The sequence below is a fragment of the Heterodontus francisci genome, chromosome 4 (assembly GCF_036365525.1).
Source record: "Heterodontus francisci isolate sHetFra1 chromosome 4, sHetFra1.hap1, whole genome shotgun sequence".
Taxonomy (NCBI): domain Eukaryota; kingdom Metazoa; phylum Chordata; class Chondrichthyes; order Heterodontiformes; family Heterodontidae; genus Heterodontus; species Heterodontus francisci.
This window is the reverse complement of record NC_090374.1, coordinates 192,136,037-192,154,778: the sequence shown is the minus strand read 5'-3', so window position 1 is coordinate 192,154,778 and position 18,742 is coordinate 192,136,037. Positions and strand designations below refer to the sequence as shown.

Here is an 18,742-nt window from a genome sequence, read left to right as displayed (position 1 = left end):
CACATTCATCATTTTCCACCATTTCCCGAAGTTGTACTTCTCCTGTAGTGCCCCCTTTCCAGTCCTTCCCCATCTAATCATATTCTAAAATTATAATGCTCCTCTCTCACCTAATTCCCCAATATTATGATGCTTTTCTTCCATTACCATTTCCTGATGTTATGCTGTTCTCCTGTCGTATCATCCTTTCTTCTCTATCAACTTCCCTTGGTATCAAGCTTTTTCACTGATGCTTTGGTCACCATTATGCTATTTCTCCTCAACAACTGTGGCATAATGTTACACACCTCCTGCCCTGTTTCCCGCTATAATGTTTCTTTCCTGCCACCTTTCGTTGATGCTGTGCTCTCCCTCTACGATCCTGTCCCCAATTTTATGTCAGTTCTCCCTCAGCATTGTTTTCCTATGTTTTGCTCCTCTTCCCACATCCTGTTTTTGTTCTTCTGTTTGGATTCAATCCACGAGGAGATCAGAAGTTATGTTTTCCATCGAGTTAAAAATCTCAGCCAATTCATCATGTGTTAAATTTAATTTTATGAATTCTTTCCACATCTGGTTTTCTAATTTTGCAGGGTAATCAATAGAAAGTTTTACAAACACGTCTATCATTAAAAGTCTGGTGTTTGTGAAGATTTCCTCTCACTTATGTCAATATTTACAAAATAAACTTTCTCTGTAAACATTAATGATGGAATTATATATTTAAATCATCCAGCACAGTTTGATGAACTAATTGAAAATTCAATTTAAAAAAAAAATCTAATCTTTCCTTAAGTAATTTGAAATTTCTACTATTCAAGCTATGGCTTTATACCAAATTTAAAAAACTCAAAAAAAATATTATTTGACAATAACTATTAGATTTATAGACTCATTTCTGGGGTCTTCAAATGCCTTCATTGAAGTATTTACTTGAAGGTTTCAGCCTCTCCCAAAAGCCTGGACTTGGATTTTACAATTTTACCCGGAGAGCTGACTCAGTTTAAGGCAGATTCTGCAGCGTCATCATGTGCAAAATTTCCTCCTCTTCCCTTTCTTTAGAGCTTTGGGTGCTACTTAAAGCCTATCTGCCATCCTATGAAGATTTCAGTTTGTTTGACTATCACTCAAAGGGTAGTTCTCTGTTATAAGCTCCTCAAACCTGTCACCAAGACTTGTCCGAAATTCCTAACATAAAGTTTCATTCAAAAATTAATAGTAACATGCGCTACTGAACAAATCACAAGATTGTTTCAATGTAATTTTTGTGTTTGACTTCCTTTCAAGCCTGTTACCAGAGACACAAAAGTACAAACATTTCAGTATCTTAACAATACAGGCTGAGGCAGCTATCTTTCTACACTCTGATGTACAGTGCCTCATTTGAAAGGGCAGCTAACAGATCAAACCAAGAGTGAACCGCTTTATATTTGCCACATACACACATGAGCATATGAATGAGGTGGAAAGAGAAAGAGAAACAAGTGGCGAACGAAAAGGGAGCGAGCATGACCACTCGCAAACTTACGTATACCCTTAAGCTATAGATGTACAAGAGGCTGAGTGAGTTCTGGGTGTACATAACTCAAAAAACGAGTTTGAGACTACTGACTCAGATTTTGGTGATATTTGTGAGACATGTTGCTGCAGTGCAGTTTGAAGAAATGCAGGCTTAAAAATATTAAAATATTTTTATATGTCCACCATTGCCCCCATCTTCCAAGAGATGTGGTGCCCACACTTTAATTGTGATAACCATAGGATTCTCGCCACCTAAATGGGCGGCACAGTGGCGCAGTGGTTAGCACCGCAGCCTCACAGCTCCAGGGACCCGGGTTCGATTCTGGGTACTGCCTGTGCGGAGTTTACAAGTTCTCCCTGTGTCTGCGTGGGTTTTCGCCGGGTGCTCCGGTTTCCTCCCACATCCAAAGACTTGCAGGTAATAGGTAAATTGGCTGTTGTAAATTGCCCCTCGTGTATGGAGGTGATAGGGAATATGGGATTACTGTAGGGTTAGAAAAAATGGGTGGTTGTTGGTCGGCACAGACTTGGTGGGTCGAAGGGCCTGTTGCAGTGCTGTAAATCTAAATAAATAAATAAACAAACATATTTTCACTACTTCTACAGCTGTGCTTTCTTTATCGGGTTGTCCACTATGGCTGGTGATTTAACTTCTCACAATCTGTCTTATGACGCTCTCTAAAGTACTCAGTCTGCAGCTAAGTTCCATTCCCAGATTAGGCCACCACAGATTTTTGCAAGTACTCAGGACCTCAGCCCGTATCATCTGACTCAATATGAGCAATGCCATAAGACATCTGGAAGCCAGACAAGAATATATACATGTATAGCTTTAAGGTGTAGAACTACAAATTCCAAGTCCAGATTTTTGGGAGAGACTGAAACCTTCCAGTAAACACATCAATGAAGATATTTAAAGACACAAGCATTTAGTGTGTAAATCTAATTGTTATTGTAAAATAATTAACATATAGCTATAAGGTGTAAAAGGCCGTACTTTCATTTTGATGAACAGATGTCAGAACTAGTGGCCCCTCAGTGGAATTAATGTTTAGAAACTCAATTTGCATGCATAATTCATAATGGAATGCAAAAAATAGTTCCCAAAAAATACAAAAATGAGCACAACCTTCAACTGTGTCAGGGAGCCATGGCATCAGACTATAAACTGGAATTATCAAGAGTAATGAATCGGGTTATGGTAGCTGCAAAATCTAATTAAGGTTTGCAGATTTGAGCTGAAGATGATAAATGATCACGTCAAGCCATAATGCATACAGTGAAACGTGCACAAACCGCCATCCCCAAAAAAGGACACCTGATGATAGTCCCTAAATTACCTGCATTATAATAGATAACAAACTACCCCTTTAAACAACAGACACTGGTAAATTACGAACTACGACAGTCTTCAATGCACCATGTCCGCTTACAATATAAAAAGCTGCATACATAGGTAAGTGGCAGTGGGTGAAGAAAGGTTTTTGTGTAATGGAGATCTTTTTACCATCCAGTGGCAGAGAAACCCCTTTATCTCTAGGATTGAATGTTTGCACAGTTCTATCACAGAGATAGATGGGTTTCTCTGCCGCTATGGATGTTGGGTAAAGAGATCACCATTAATACAAAAGTGGAAACTGTCAGTCTGGGAAGTGGGGGACAGAAGGGAGTCCAGAAACAGGGGTCTTGAACTCAGGGTGGGGACTGAAAACATGAGGAAGGGGCAAGAGGGCTAGAGGTTTTGAAATTGTAGGGGGCTGAAGAGTTGGGGGCAGAGGGAGACTGAGGGCTTGGAGGAAAGAGATGGAGAGAATGGTTTCCTCTTTGACCTGTCCTCAGGTCCCCCAATTCTGCTCTCGGATAGCCTCCTTGTTCTGGGAACTTCTCATAATAGCTGCTGGCACAAAACCACAAATAATGATTTTCAACTACGGGGAACCCAACCCCTAAGGTAAATCCAGTAGCTTTGGTTGGCATCATGGGCTCTGTCACATGGCCAGATGCCATGTGGTCAGAACATGTGTGATCAAACCTCCGGGAATGCTTCCAACCAGAGTTGGCACTCTACTCCACCAATATGTCAGATACTGATGAACTACTAACAGCCACCCCATCATTTTAATCATTTGTACCTACAGCACACGGATGAAGGGGGTCCCAGACAGTAGTAAGCAGGACATTGATTCCCCCAATTTAGCTGGAATCTTCCAGGTAATTCAGTCCTATAGCAGCCACCTTGTCCTGTGCAAGCTGCCAACACAGCATATCCCACGATCAGGGCACCCCTCCCTTGATGGAAAAGGATCATGGAATAGCAATGAACAAGCAAATCCAACATTAAATGAATTGAAATCACATCCTGTTGACAGGGCTCCAGAATTGGGCACAATCCCAGGTGAGAAAGAAAAGAAATTATCGGAGATACAGCTAAACCTGGACTACTTGGCTGATCTGGTTTACTGTACATACAATCACAATTTTGAAAATAAGGACATGGGCAAATAAAAGACACTTGAGGCAAGTCCTTTAGGTATCCCTAATTGACATGTTTCACTGTATTACATAAATATTCTGGACAGTCGATCAGCAAAAAAAAACTGACCTGCATGTTTTGCCAGCTTTATAAAAACATTTAAATCCTTACCATTAGATGCAATATTCATTGTTATAGAGTCACAGAGTCATTCCAGCACAGAGGAGGCCATTGACCCTATTGAGTCCATGCTGGCTCTCTGTAGAGCAATTCAGTCAGATGCAGTTCCTCGCTCTATCCCTGTAACCCCAAAAGTTTATATCCCTCAAATGCCTTTCCAATTTCCTTCTAAAATCATTAATCATCTCCACTTCCACCACCTTTGGAGGTAGAGTGTTTCAGGTCAGTTAGCACTCACTGCGTAAAAATCTTCTCTCTCAGATCCCCCTGCATCTCTTGCCCAAAACCTGAAATCTGTGTCCCCTAGTCCTTGTACCATCAGCTAATGGGAACAGCTTTTCTTTGTCTACCTTATCTAAACCTGTCAGAATCTTGTACACCTCTATCAAATCTCCACTTAATCTCCTTTGCTCCATGGAGAACCACCCCAGCTTTACAATCTAACCTTGTAGCTAAAATCCTTCATCCCTGGAATCATTCTGGTGAATCTCCTTTGCACCCTCTAAAAGACCCTCACATCCTTCCTAAAATGCGGTGACCAGAACCAATTGCAATTCTCTAGTTGTGGCCTAACCAGAGCTTTATAAATTTCAGTATAACTTGTTTGCTTTTGTACTCAATACCTCTATTTATGAAACCCATGATCCCATGTGCTTTTCCATCAACCCTCTTAATTGGTCCTGCCACCTTCAGAGATCTATGCACATGAATCCCCAGGTCCCTCTGTCTCTGCACTGTTTAGAATATAGCCATTAAGTCTATATTTTCTCACTCTGTCCCTTCTGCTACAATGCATCACTTCACACTTCTCTGTATTAAATTCCATCTGCCACTTGTCCAACCATTCTGCTGGCCTATCTATGTCCTGTTGCAGTCAGTGTTTGCCACACCTCCAAGTTTGGTATCATGGGCAAATTTTGAAATTTCACTCTGTATTTCAATATCCAAGTCATTTCAACATATCAAAAAAAGCAGTGGTCCTAGGACTGACCCTTGGGGAACACCATTGTTTATCATTCTTCAGTCTGAAAAACAACCATTTGCAACAACTTGCTGCTTTCTGTCCTTAAGCCAATTTTTTTTATCCAAGTTCACACAGTTCCTCCTTTTCTATGAGCCTCAATTTTGTTAACCAGCCTTTTATGTGATACCTTGACAAATGCTTTAAAATCCATATTTGGCAACAACCATTGCATTCCCTCCAGCAACCTTTTCTTTCCACTTCTCAAACACTTCAGTTAGATTAGTCAAACACGATCTGCCTTTTACAAATCCATGCTGGCGCTCCTTAAGTAACTCAAACCTCTCCAAGTGCCATTCCCTGATTATTGTTTCTAAAACCTTACACACCACTGATGTTAAACTGACCAGAACGTAGACCAGAATGTCCTTATACTCTTTCTTGAATAAAGGTGTCACATTTGCCACTCTCTAATCATCTGGCACCTCTCCTGTATCGAGGCAAGATTGGAAGATTACGGTAAGCCCTTCTGTTATGTCCACTCCCACTTCCCTTAGCAACCTGGGATGCAAGCCATCCAGACCAGGTGACCTATCCACCCTAAGCATAGTTTATGGTACATCCTGCCCATCAATTTTCACTTCATCCATTACTGTTACCATCTCCGCTTCTACTGATATTTTATCAGTATCCTCTTTCTTAGTTATCAATACAAAGTACTCATGAAGTATTCCAGCTTTGTCTGCACCTCTAAGCATATATCACCCACTTTGTCCCTAATAGGCCCCACACCGCCTCTTACTACCCACTTACTATTTACATGCCAGTAGAGGATTTTTGGGTTCTCTTTTATGTTAATTGCCATTCTATTTTCATGTTCTCTCTTTGCCAGTCTTATTTTTCTCTTCACTTCCCCTCTCAACCTATTGTATTTGGCCTGATTCTTGCTTGAAGAATTCACTTGACATGCTTCATGCACTCTCTTTTTTTTGCTTCACCATATTTTCTATCTGTCCTGTCATGCAAAGAAGCGTGCTTCGGTTTCCTTACCTTTCCCTCTTGTTGCAATGTACCTTGCCTGTACCTCAAACATCTCCTCCTTAAAGATCAGCCATTGTTCCATTATAGTTTTAGACCAATCACTCTATGGTTCCATTTTACCCTGGCTTGATCCTGTTTTGTATTGTTGTAGTGTAAATCATGGGCTGTTCACAGAGTCTCAGGCGTCTTTGTAGGGCTAAAGAATTTATTATATACATAGAACTATTTACACTCTTCACAAGCCTATTAAGAAGCTTCAAGCTTCTTCCAAGTCTAACACCCATGTGACTATTACATCATCACTACAGTGGGAGGGGTTTACACACACTGTCTCAAACATTAACTCTTTCAGGCCCTTATACTACAGATCTCCTCTCATCCCATTGAAGTCAGTCCTGTTCCAATTTAGAAGTTCTACTTTAGATTGTTCCTTGCTATTTTCCATTACTAACCTAAACCTTATGATACAATGATCACTCTGAGCCAAGTGTTCCCCAACAGACATTTGGCCACCTCATTCCCCAGGACCAGATCCAATAATGCCTCCTTCCTACTTGTACCGAGAACATACTGGTCAAGCAGGTTCTCTTGAACATATTTCAGAAATTCCTCCTCGTCCTTCTCCTTTATTGTAAAATTAATTATCCAAATATCAATTGGAATAAAGCACCCCCCCCCCTCCCAATATCACCACTCTATAGTTCTTACACATCTCTGTGATTTCCCTACAGATTTGCTCCTCTATCTTGCTATCTCTATATGGATGCTTATAGAATACGCCCAGTATCATGATCACCTTTTTGCTTCTCAAATCTAACTAAATGGATTCTGTCCTTGCTCCCTCAAGGACACCCTCTCTGTCCAACATTACAATGTCTTCCCTAATCAGTACTGCCACCTCAGCTCCCTTTTATCCTTATCTAACATTTCTGAATACTTTGGGCTGAATTTTCAAAAAGGGGTTGGGATTCAGCCAATCGGATTCACTCCACATGATATCAAGAAGGCACTGGATACTGCAAAGGCTATGGGCCCTGACAACATTCCGGCAATAGTACTGAAGACCTGTGCTCCAGAACTAGCCGCACCCTGAGCCAAGCTGTTTCAGTACAGCGACAACATCTACCTGGAAAATTACCCAAGTATGTCCTGTGCACAAAAAGTAGGTCAAAATTAACCTGGCCAAATACCACCCTATCAGTCTACTGTCAATCATCAGCAAAGTGATGGAAGGGGTTGTCGACAGTGCTATCAAGCCGCAATTGCTCAGCAATAACCTGCTCACTGATGCTCAGTTTGGGATCTGCCAAGGCCATTCAGCTCCTGACCTCACTAGCCTTGGTTCAAACATGGACAAAAGAGCTGAACTCCAGAGGTGAGGTGAGAGTGACTGCCCTTGACATCAAGGCAACATTTAACCAAGTATGGCATCAAGGAGCCCTAGCAAAACAGGAGTCAATGTGAATCGGGGGAAAACTCTCCACTGGTTGGAGTCATACCTAGCACAAAGGAAGATAGTTGTGGTTGTTAGAGGTCAATCATCTCAGTCCCAGGACATCACTGCAGGAGTTGCTCAGGGTAGTGTCCTAGGCCTAACCATCTTTAGCTGCTTCCACAATGACCTTCCCTCCATTATACGGTCAGAAGTGGGCATGTTCATTAATGATTGCACAATGTTCAGCACCATTCGCGAATCCTCAGATACTGAAGCAGCCCATCTCCATATACAACAAGACCTGGACAACATCCAGGCTTGGGCTGATAAGTGGCAAGTAACATTCGTGCTACACAAGTGCCAGGCAATGATCATCGCCATCAAGAGAGAATCTAACCATATCCCCTTGACGTTCAATGGCATTACCATTGCTGAAACTCCCAAAACAACATTCTGGCACTTACCATTGACCAGAAACTGAACTGGACCAGCCACATAAATGCTGTGGTTACAAGAGCAGGTCACAGGCTGGGAATTCTGCGGCAAGTAACTCACCTCCTGTCTCCCCAATGCCTGTCCACCATATTCAAGGCATAAGTCAGGAGTGTGATGGAGTAGTCTCCACTTGCCTGGATGGGTGCAGCGCCAACAACACTCAAGATGCTCGACACCATACAGGACAAACCAGCACACTTGACTGGCATCCCATCCACCATCTTCAACATTCACTCCCTCCACTACTAACACACAGTGGCAGCAGTATGTACCATCTACAAGATGCAATGCAGCAACTCACCAAGGCTCCTTAGACAGCACCTTCCAAACCCATGACCTCTACCACCTAGAAGGACAAGGGCAGCAGATTCATGAGAACACCACCACCTGCAAGTTCCCCTCCAAGTCACACACTATCCTGACTTGGAACTATATCGCTATTCCTTCACTGTCGCTGGGTCAAACTCCAGGAACTCCCTTCCTAACAGCACTGTGGGTATACCTACACCACAAGGCCTGCAGCAGTTCAATAAGGCAGCTCACCACTACCTTCTCTATGGGAAGTAGGGACGGGCAATAAATGCTGGCTTAGACAGTGACACCACGAAGAGAGAGAGAGAGAGCGCGCGAGAGAGAGAGAGCGAGAGAGAGAGAGAGCGAGAGAGAGCGAGAGAGAGAGAGAGCGAGAGAGCGAGAGAGCGAGAGAGCGAGAGAGCGAGAGAGCGAGAGCGAGAGAGCGAGAGCGAGAGAGCGAGAGCGAGAGAGAGAGAGAGCGAGAGAGAGAGCGAGAGAGAGAGCGAGAGAGAGAGCGAGAGAGAGAGCGAGAGAGAGAGCGAGAGAGAGAGAGAGAGAGAGAGAGAGAGCGAGAGAGAGAGAGAGAGAGAGAGAGAGCGAGAGAGAGAGCGAGAGCGAGCGAGAGAGAGCGAGCGAGAGAGAGCGAGAGAGAGCGAGCGAGAGAGAGCGAGAGAGAGCGAGAGAGAGCGAGAGAGAGCGAGAGAGAGCGCGAGAGAGCGCGAGAGAGAGCGAGAGAGAGCGCGAGAGAGAGCGAGAGAGAGCGCGAGCGAGAGCGAGAGCGAGCGCGAGAGAGCGCGCGAGCGAGACAGCGCGCGAGCAAGAGAGCGCGCGAGCAAGAGCGAGAGAGCGCACGAGCGAGAGCGAGAGAGCGCGAGCGCGAGAGAGAGCGCGAGCGAGAGAGAGAGCGCGAGCGAGAGAGAGAGCGCGAGCGAGAGAGAGAGCGCGAGCGAGAGAGAGAGCGCGAGCGAGAGAGAGAGCGCGAGCGAGAGAGAGAGCGCGAGCGAGAGAGAGAGCGCGAGCGAGAGAGAGAGCGCGAGCGAGAGAGACTGTCAAGAGTCCAAAGCTTCTCTGCTGCACAGTAACATCAGCTTAAAACCACAGTTGGGAGGGGGGGGGGCTTGTCACATGACGGTCACACCAGTGATTCAAGCATGGTAATTAGCAGTGTATTTCTTCTTGCTAAAAAGAACAGGCAGTTCCCTTAAACTTCCTGGGTCTTGGTTTTTGCTGCAATGAGCAGTCATTTCATCTCCACCTCACAGGCTTTGCAACGTAGGATACAGTGATGCAAATTAGGTGGCCATCTTAAGATGCTAGCAAAGCCATCTTTTATCTGTTCCTCGTTAAATTTCTTAAAAAACAAATAGAAATTCAGATCTCCAGTCAGTGGATTAATGAAAATTATCATTCAACAAAGCGCGTTGGCGTCACAAAGGTTAAACCGATCAATTTTATTGGGGAAGAAGGGAGGGGAAATGTTTGGTTACCTACCTTTGGGGGTTTCTTTCCTTGAATGGAAACCTCCTTCAGCTACCACAAAGAACAAGCTCAAATCCCTAATAAGCAGAATCGCAAAGACATAATCCCTTTATTATTTCTCTAATATTGATGCCAATATGTTGCCTGTGTCTCCCCTATCCCAAACTATGTATAAAAGAGTGCCAATCCTGGGTAGCACCAGAACTTTCCAAAGAGCTGTGAAGAAACAATTCTAATGGAATGAATGAATTGTACTCGCACTTCAATCAAAAACTATTTTCACCATCTCCTCAAAAGGGTCGGAATAGGCTGTTACTTGGAGTTTGCTTCCATTTAAGGAATGATGAAAACCTAATTAGGTAGGTAACATCCACCTAACTAATAGATTCTGAGTGAATGGATACAATTAGAGAAAGAAGGTAGACATTTGGGTTGGAAGAAGACATGTGCACTCAGAACAGATCTACCAAAATCTTCTTCCTCGAACTCTCTCTCCTTGCTGAGTGGAAGTGACCATTTGCATTTTTCCTATGAAATATAGCCAAAACTTTTGTGTGGGCGGAAAACATAGGCACAGGTATATGTTCCACAACACCACAGCACAAAGGATTAAGAGCTCCCTTTGTACTTCTTATTCAAACTTTCAGGACTATTAACACTAAAGTGATGAACTGCCATTTCAAAATGATGATTTCTTTTTCTTTGGAAGGCTTCACTTGCAAATTAAAGTAAAAGTTGAGAATCCAAACAAATCTTTATTTAATAGATTTGAAGCTTATTAATAGCATTTCAGAGATCTATTAACACTTATTGTAATTTCTGTCTTCAGCTGAAGGTAAAATTATTGAAATTCATCACAAGTACTTACTGCAGTCCATGCACCAATTATACAACGAGAACAGGTCCAACCATCATGGATTTCATGAAGTGGAACACCATAACAACCTACAGGTCAAGCAGAGTGTCACAACTATTATTCCAATTACAAAAACAAACATGTAAGTGCACAGCAAGAAAATAACACTTACTTGCATGAACCTGTAGACAGCACTTTGCACAGGATATCAGCAAACTCGTTCCATCCTCTTCAATAAATGAATTGGTAGGGTAGAGTTCATTATTTTCTTCACTGTATGTAAAGCACATTTCTGGAATAAGCGGTTTAGTTTTATGTTGCTTGGATGGTGACAGCTCAGCTGGATCACTTTTAATTTGGGACTTTCTTTCCATGGAGTGATCAGGCTGCATATAAAACAATTAAGTTGCACTGTTAATTATCTATTGTTATTTTTCCCCTAAAAATGCTTTAAAACATTGTGACTATCTAGGCAAGAGAAATTAGTGGTGGACTACTGGAGTCAGTAGTTAGTAGGTCAAGTATAATACATTCAGCAGCAGAGTAAAGCTACCTCTACTATCTCCTCTAACATGTTTGAGCCCCAACTTCAAAACAGATGTATCAGTGCAACATTTTCTTTCCATTTACAACAATAGTTATCCTGTGGCCTTGCAATGAGACTGTTAATTAATATCAAATGAAGGACAGTTTTGTGCTTTAGGCCGTTACCTACTAGAAACTGTAATAACATTGCCCAAATTATAGCACTGGAGAGGGAAGGTGCAGTTGAGTGGTCAAAGATAGAGTCTATTTGGTTAGAATTAAGAAGCAATAGAAAATCTATTATACTAATGGGTTTCCACTATAGGCCACCAAATAGTGGGAAGGAGACAAAAGGAGCAAATTTGCAGGTAAATTACAGAAAGATGCAAGAACTATAGTGATAATGAGGGACTTCAATAATCCGATTATAGACTGGAATAGTAACCAAGTAAAAAGCAAAGAGGGGGATGAATTCCTGAAACTTGTACAAGAGAACTTTCTTGATCAGTGTGTTTCCAGCCAAACGAGAAGAAAGTAGTGCTGGATCTCTAGTTCTGGGGAATCAAGTGGGGCAAGTGGAGCATTTTCCAGTGGGAGAGCACTGGGGAAAAGCAATCATAATATCACTAAATTTACAATAGTTATGGAAAAGCATAAGGGATAAAAATACTTTACTGGATTAGAGCTAATTCAGTGAGCAGAAAGGAATCTGGCCAAGGTGGATGTTAATCAAAAATTGGTAGGCAAAACAGTAACAGAACAATGAGAGGCATTCAAAGAGGAGATGGTTCAGGCACAGAGCAGAACATTCCTATGAGGGGAAAAGAAGGGCATCCAAAGCTAGAGCTCCCTTGATGACTAAAGATATAGAGGTTAAAATGAAAGAGAAAAAGGAAGCTTGTGACAATTGTATGGTTCATAATGCAGTAGCTGAAGAAAGTACAAAGGAGCTATAAAAAAGGGATTAAGAGGGGCAAAGAGAGAGTGTAATAGCTTACGAGACAAAGTGAAAGGGAACCTGAAGGACTTTCATAAACACTAGTCAAAAGAAGGGTGAGATTGATCAGGGACCAAAAAGGAGATACTTCTGTGGGCATGGCTAAGGTACTAAATTAGAACTTTGCATTGTCTTCAATAGAGAAGAGAATTCTGCAAACATAGCAGTTAAAGGGGAGGCAGAAAGCAATATTGGATAGGATAAAAATAGATAAAGAGGAGTGCTTAAAAGGTTGGCAGTCTTTAAAGCAGAAAAGTTATCTAGTCTGGATGGGATGCCTCCCAGGTTACTGAGGGCAGTACAAGTGGAAATTCAGAGGCTCTGGCCACAATCTTCTAATTCTCCTTGGATATGCAGGTAATGCCAGAGGAATAGACAATTTGAAATGTTACATCTTGATTAAACAAGAGGGGAGGGGAGGGATAAACTCATCAACTGCAGAAAAATCAACCTAAAGTCGGTAGTGGGGAAACTTTTACACACAATAATCCAGGACAAAATTAACTCCCATTTGGATAAGTATGGGCTAATGAGTGAAAGTCAGCACTGACCTTTTAAAGGCAAATTGCGTTTGAATAACTCGATCGAGTTCTTAGATGAAGTAACAGAGAGGGTTGATGAGGGTACAGCAGTTGATATTGGGCACATGGACATTCAAAAGGTGATTAACAAAGTATCAAACAATAGACTTGTTAGCAAGATTACAGCCCGGGGATTAAAGGGACAGTGGACGCATGGCTACAAAATTGGCTACTGGACAGAAAGTACAGAGTAGTAGTCAACAATTGTTTCTCTGAGAGGGAATCGCGATTCCCAGAAGTTGGTATGAGGGCCACTTCTCTTTTTGACATATATCTGGGTCGCCAACACGTCGATCATGAGCTACTGGTAGCATAAAGCTACTGATAATGCAGCCCAATCGTCCATGTCATCCTGTCAGCATTAATCCGCGCATACGCATCCGGACATCACCGTGTACTGACGTCACAACGGGATGAGTGAGCAGCATGGGGGCGGCAGCTTGTAGCTCGCACTAAAGAAAACATTGGCGACCGCTGATATATATTAACATGCAGGACTTGTATATACAGGGCATAATTTCAAAGTTTGCAGTTGATACAAAAACTCAGTAAAGTATTAAACAATGAAGAGAACACAGTCTGACTCATGAAATGGGCAAATACATGGCAGATGCAATTTAACACAGAGAAGTGTGAAGTGATACATTTTGGCAGGAACAATGAGATGTTATAGGAACTAAAATGTACAGTTTTAAAGGGGGTGCAGGAACAGTGTCATGCTCATGCAAGGAATAGTTATGAACGAAAGTGAACTGGAGCAATACTGTGAACTGTAAAAATAAACAGATGAATTAAACTCCAAGAAATGGACACACTTTTACTGCAGATAAGATGGAGTAAAAGGTCAGGTGACCTCTCCTGTACTGCAAATATACAGAGTCTCTGTTGGAGACTAAACCCATGATCACATCTGGACTAGTCCTGGGAAGGCACAGTAAAATGCTAAACAGCCATTCAATGCTAAATGGCTCCTATCTTCAAGAATTGGGTTGACAAAGGCCTTCGCAGACAGGGAGACTCCGGATTCAAAGCTAAGATAATAGGTGGGACATAACACCACTTTATCAAGATGACACATTCAAACCCATTGTGTAACAATGGCCACATGTTCAAAGACATTGTATGAACACACCAGGGGACAACATCTATGGTCACCTGACCGACACCAAGCCTGAAAAGGTTTGTTCCTGAAAAATAGTTCTCTGAAAGACAGAGACAGAAAGCCAGCCAGCCAAGAAGCTGAAAAAGCCATTCCAGCCAAGAAGACAGTCCTGCCTGTAACATCTTTAAACCAGAAGCAGAAATGCAAGGTGACCTAGAAAACTCCCCACCTGAGAAATCATAACAGGATTACCACCACCAAACTTTGACTGAACCTTAACCAGAAGAGTCTGCAATACTTCATATTTCATCTTGTGGGTGTGCATATGTGAGGGGTGAGGTTGCGAATATTTTTCAGGCATTGTTTAGTAAATAATTTATTTGTCTTTTAATCCTATGAGAAAACTTGTTGCTTGTCTGTTTATTTGACCTCTTTGTGAATCCTTGTTCACAACTCTCTGATTGTAAGGCAAAGAAATGAGCACAAACAGGCTTTCTTTGGTTTAAAGAAGAAACATTAAATTTATTAAACCTTAAACTTAAATTCTAATGCGGTTAATGCCTACGGATATACGACACACCCACGCTAGCATGCACATGTGATACACACATGCAAATAGGGACAGAAAAGAGCAGAAGAGATATCTAGAACGGTTGGAGGCAATATCTTGTTACTGTTCCTCAAATGCGCTGCAGTCCTTGATTGAAGATATAGTCTTGCGTTTCGTTGGGGCCCAGTATTTGTCTTAAACCTTATTCACGTAGGAGACTGTTCTCTCTTTGAGTTTACGTGTCTTCACAAGATTCAGTTCCATGGAAGGATGAAGGAGAGGCAGGCAGACAGGAGAGGAGATCCATGAGAACATGATGTTCTGAGTTCAAATTCTTTGTTGGAAGTTCAAATTCAAAAACTCCAGCCAGTTAGTCATGTGACTAAAACTGGTTTGACCACTTCTCTGTATTCATTCACCAATTATAAAGCTCATTAAAAATGGTCCAGGCTGGGTGTCAGGGCTGCTTTAATTTCCCTTTTTTTCCTCAGGAGAGTTAGTGAGGGGGGGCGGGGGTCTAACCTGAACTCCCTGATTCATGCAAAGACTTTTGGCTTCAGGGGATGGGTAGTTCCCTTTTCCTCTGACTGTGGGGGAGGAGTCTCTGTTATTCTCCCCTTTATTCTCTGGGACACTCCTACCTGCAGGTATTTGTACAGATGTAACTGCATCCTCCTGTGACACTTTGACTCAGTGAAGCATCATCCCCACAGTTTTTCTGCCCCCCAGAGGTCTCTCTTTGTCTCTGCAAGTTCCTGTAAATGCTGTTAGCAACTCTGGTGGGGTGCCTCTAGAGTCTGCATTTACATAGGAGGGTGGGAGTCTAACATTTCACATTTTTCTGGGTTGGCTGACCGGCGGTAAGGGTTTTCATCCGGTATTCCTCCCGGATTTCCTTTAACCTGCCCTCTTGGTCACTTTTTCCCCTGCTTTTTCGAAACTTTTGCCAGCCATGTGCCTGCCTGTCCCCTTTTGTTCTTGGCGGGGGTCCCTAACAGTTCACCAGCCCTCTGCTGGAGGGTCCTCCTAACAACAGTACAGGACTTAGAGGTGCAGGTTTCACTGTAGGTTGGGGGTTTTCCCTCAACCTGGCACATGTGGCAACTCCTACAGTACTCCACCACATCTTTGTGGAGTTTTGGCAAGTCAAACTGCTGTCTTATACAGGCTTTGGTCTTTCACATACCGGCATGTACAGCCACTGTAGTCTCGTGGGCCCTTCTTAATATTTCTCCCCGGTACCTCTGTGGAACCACTAACTGGTGAACTACTGTCCACTCCTGGCCCTCAGGTCTGTGAGGAGAACTCCATTTCCTCATCAGTACCCTCATTTCTTAAATAGTAGCAATCAGGGATTCCCTCTGCTTCATTTTCAGACTGGGCAGCCTGTGCTAACTCTTATAATACTTGGTCGGCTTGCTGAGCCGCAGCGAGGGAAAATCCATCTAATTCATTCCCCGAGTCTCCTGACTTTCCAAAGAAAGTCTCGGACAGGCAGACCTCATGGTGATTTGCCTGCAGTGCCAATGCAGTCTCCTCTGGGGGAGCTGGTTTGATCATGGCCTGACCCACTACATATTCAGGGAAACTGCAGGAGACCGTCTCCTGCCAGCGCCCTGTCTCGCTGACCTCCTGCGGTCTTTCTTTCACTATTGGGGGAGCTACCACCTTCACCCCTGCCAGATCATTGCCTAGGAGCAGGTCAACCCCACCCACAGGCAAACTAGGGACGATCCCTACCATCACTGGTCCCAAAACGAGGTCGCACTCCAGGTGCACCCGGCGTACAGGTACAGCCACACACTGCCCTCCAATACCATTCACCACCAGTAAAAGAGACCAAGTCTCAGCTGGCCATTTTAGCTGCCTTGCCAGTTTCTTAAAGGACACAAAAAATGCTTCCACATCTTCCTCATTGAATTTTGGAATTAGCTGGGTGAGTTTTAGCAATCTTGTATCCAGTCCTGAATCCTGATCTTCCATATTGGCTATGCTTTCACTAGAGTTACTCTGTCGCCACCCACCCCCCCCCTAGTTAACTCAAGACGCTTCAACTCTTGCTCTTCACATTCTTTCTGGAATATTCTTTCGCTCTCGTTCCTTCTCCTGTCTTTCTCTCTCTCTCTCCTGCCTTTCATTTTCTTCACGTTCCTTTTGGAAGGCCCACTCTTTCTCCCTCTCTTCTAATTCAAGTTTCCTTTGCTCCAATTGCATCTTTACTAGCAGTACCCTGTCTGGGTCTGCTTCTAACACTGCCTCTGCTTCATCTGATTCAAGAGAAAAATGGTGGGCCACTAGCCTTAGGAGTTCAGACTTCCTAGTTTTGCCACGTACAGTGATCCCACACTGCTCAGCCACTTTTCTGAACTGCTCCATAGACAGTGCTTTTAACTAATCCCAAGTTACTTCATCCTGGCTTGGCGAGCTACTCGCTTCAGTTGCAGACATATTAGTATTAATCACACACAACCACAAGAAAACCTGTATTGATATTTTGCTCTTTTTGATTGGCAACAATTTGGCTTTCCACTTCCAATTTCACTCGTTCGTCTGTGGGTAACAATCCGGACGCTAGCACCCAATTTCTGTTACGACCAGGTGAGAATGGAGGTGAGGGGTCTTTTGCTGTCTTTACCTGGTCTTATTGTAACAGGGTTTTATTTTAAACACACTGTGTTTTGAGCACCATTTTTGTGAATCCTTGTTCACAACTTTCCAATTATAAGGCAAAGAAATGAGCACAAACAGGCTTTCTTTGGTTTAAAGATGATGAAATTTATTAAATCTTCAACTTAAACTCTAATGCAGTTAACGCCTACAGTTATACAACTCGCCCACGCTAGCATGCACACACGATACACACAAGCAAATGGGGACAGAAAAGAGAAGAAAAGATAAGGCGAGCAGTTTGAGGCAATATCTTGTTACTGTTTCTCGAACTCACTGTAGTCCTTGATTGAAAATATGGTCGAACGTTTCATTGGGGCCCAGTATTCGTCTTAAACCTTATTCACAAAGGAGACTGTTCTCTCTTTGAGTTCACGTGGCTTTACAAGATTCAATTCCGTGGGAAAGAGGTGGAGGCAGGCAGACAGGAGAGGAGATGTTCTCAGTCCATGAGCACACAGCGTTCTGAGTTCAAATCCTTTGTTGGAAGTTCAAATTCAAAAACTCCAGCCAGCTAGTTATGTGACTAAAACTGGTTTGACTACTTCTGTGCATTGCGGAAGCAACTACTGGGTGTCCATTGTTTCAACATTGTCTGGTACTATGCAAATGCCCTTCCAGTCAGGGCTGGCAATTATAAGTTTTTGTTCATGTGGCGAAATAATGTGTGCCTCAGTCTTGGCAGGTGGGGGTTTGCCTGACACTATGGTCAGTTGAGAGCTGAAAGTGGAAGTCACCCATACCATCTCACCTCACCCACCCCCCAACCCTGTCCGTAACAACAGAGAAAACTGACGGTGTATGTACACCAGAGTTGTCCAACATACAGCTAGCGGGCAGGATCCGGCTTGTCAAAGGTTTCCATCCAGCCCACAGATGTAAACTGTACCCAAGGACGTTCCATATCATCCCCAAGGGTCTGTGACTGGAGATGAGAAATTCTGCATTGTCAGACTGGCTTTAAACAAGATCACAGGTCAGTTTCACAGTTGACAGATCCTGACATTGGGAACAGCAGTTTCCGAACTTCAGACAGATTCAGGGTTTTCCGGCGGCCTTTTAAAAGCTCCAAATCTGTCCGAAGTTCAAAAACTGCTGCTCCCCATCTCAGGATGTCAGCTGGCGAAACTGACAAGATAAAAAAAAACCTGATCAACCATTTGTTGACCGCTCCCGCTCTCTGCAACTGAGAGAGAGAGAGAGAGATGGGGGTGGGGTGGCGGGGGAAAGAGAGAGAGATGGGGGGGGGGGGGGGGGGAGTAAGAGAGATGGGGGGGAGTAAGAAAGATGGGGGGGGGGGAAGAAAGAAAGATGGCGGGGGGGGGGAAGAAGAAAGATGGCGGGGGGGAAGAAAGAAAGATGGGGGGGGGGAAGAAAGAAAGATGGCGGGGGGGAAGAAAGAAAGATGGCGGGGGGGGAAGAAAGAAAGATGGGGGGGGGGAAGAAAGAAAGATGGCGGGGGGGAAGAAAGAAAGATGGCGGGGGGGGGGAAGAAAGAAAGATGGGGGGGAAGAAAGAAAGATGGGGGGGGAAGAAAGAAAGATGGGGGGGGAAAGAAAGAAAGATGGGGGGGGAAGAAAGAAAGATGGGGGGGGGAAGAAAGAAG

At 43.5% G+C, this 18,742-nt stretch overlaps 1 protein-coding gene across 2 annotated transcripts in view; it reads right to left on the bottom strand.

Moving 5' to 3' along the window:
- Nucleotides 1–18,742, bottom strand: part of LOC137369466 (lysine-specific demethylase 4C-like) — a 537,539-nt gene that overhangs the window by 208,573 nt on the left and 310,224 nt on the right. For both annotated transcript variants that reach the window (XM_068030713.1, XM_068030714.1), the window contains exons 14-15: nt 10,887–11,100; nt 10,727–10,803 (exon numbers count right to left, since the gene is read on the bottom strand). In XM_068030713.1, the coding sequence (XP_067886814.1) occupies nt 10,727–10,803; nt 10,887–11,100 (291 nt within the window). The remainder of the gene's footprint in view (nt 1–10,726; nt 10,804–10,886; nt 11,101–18,742) is intronic.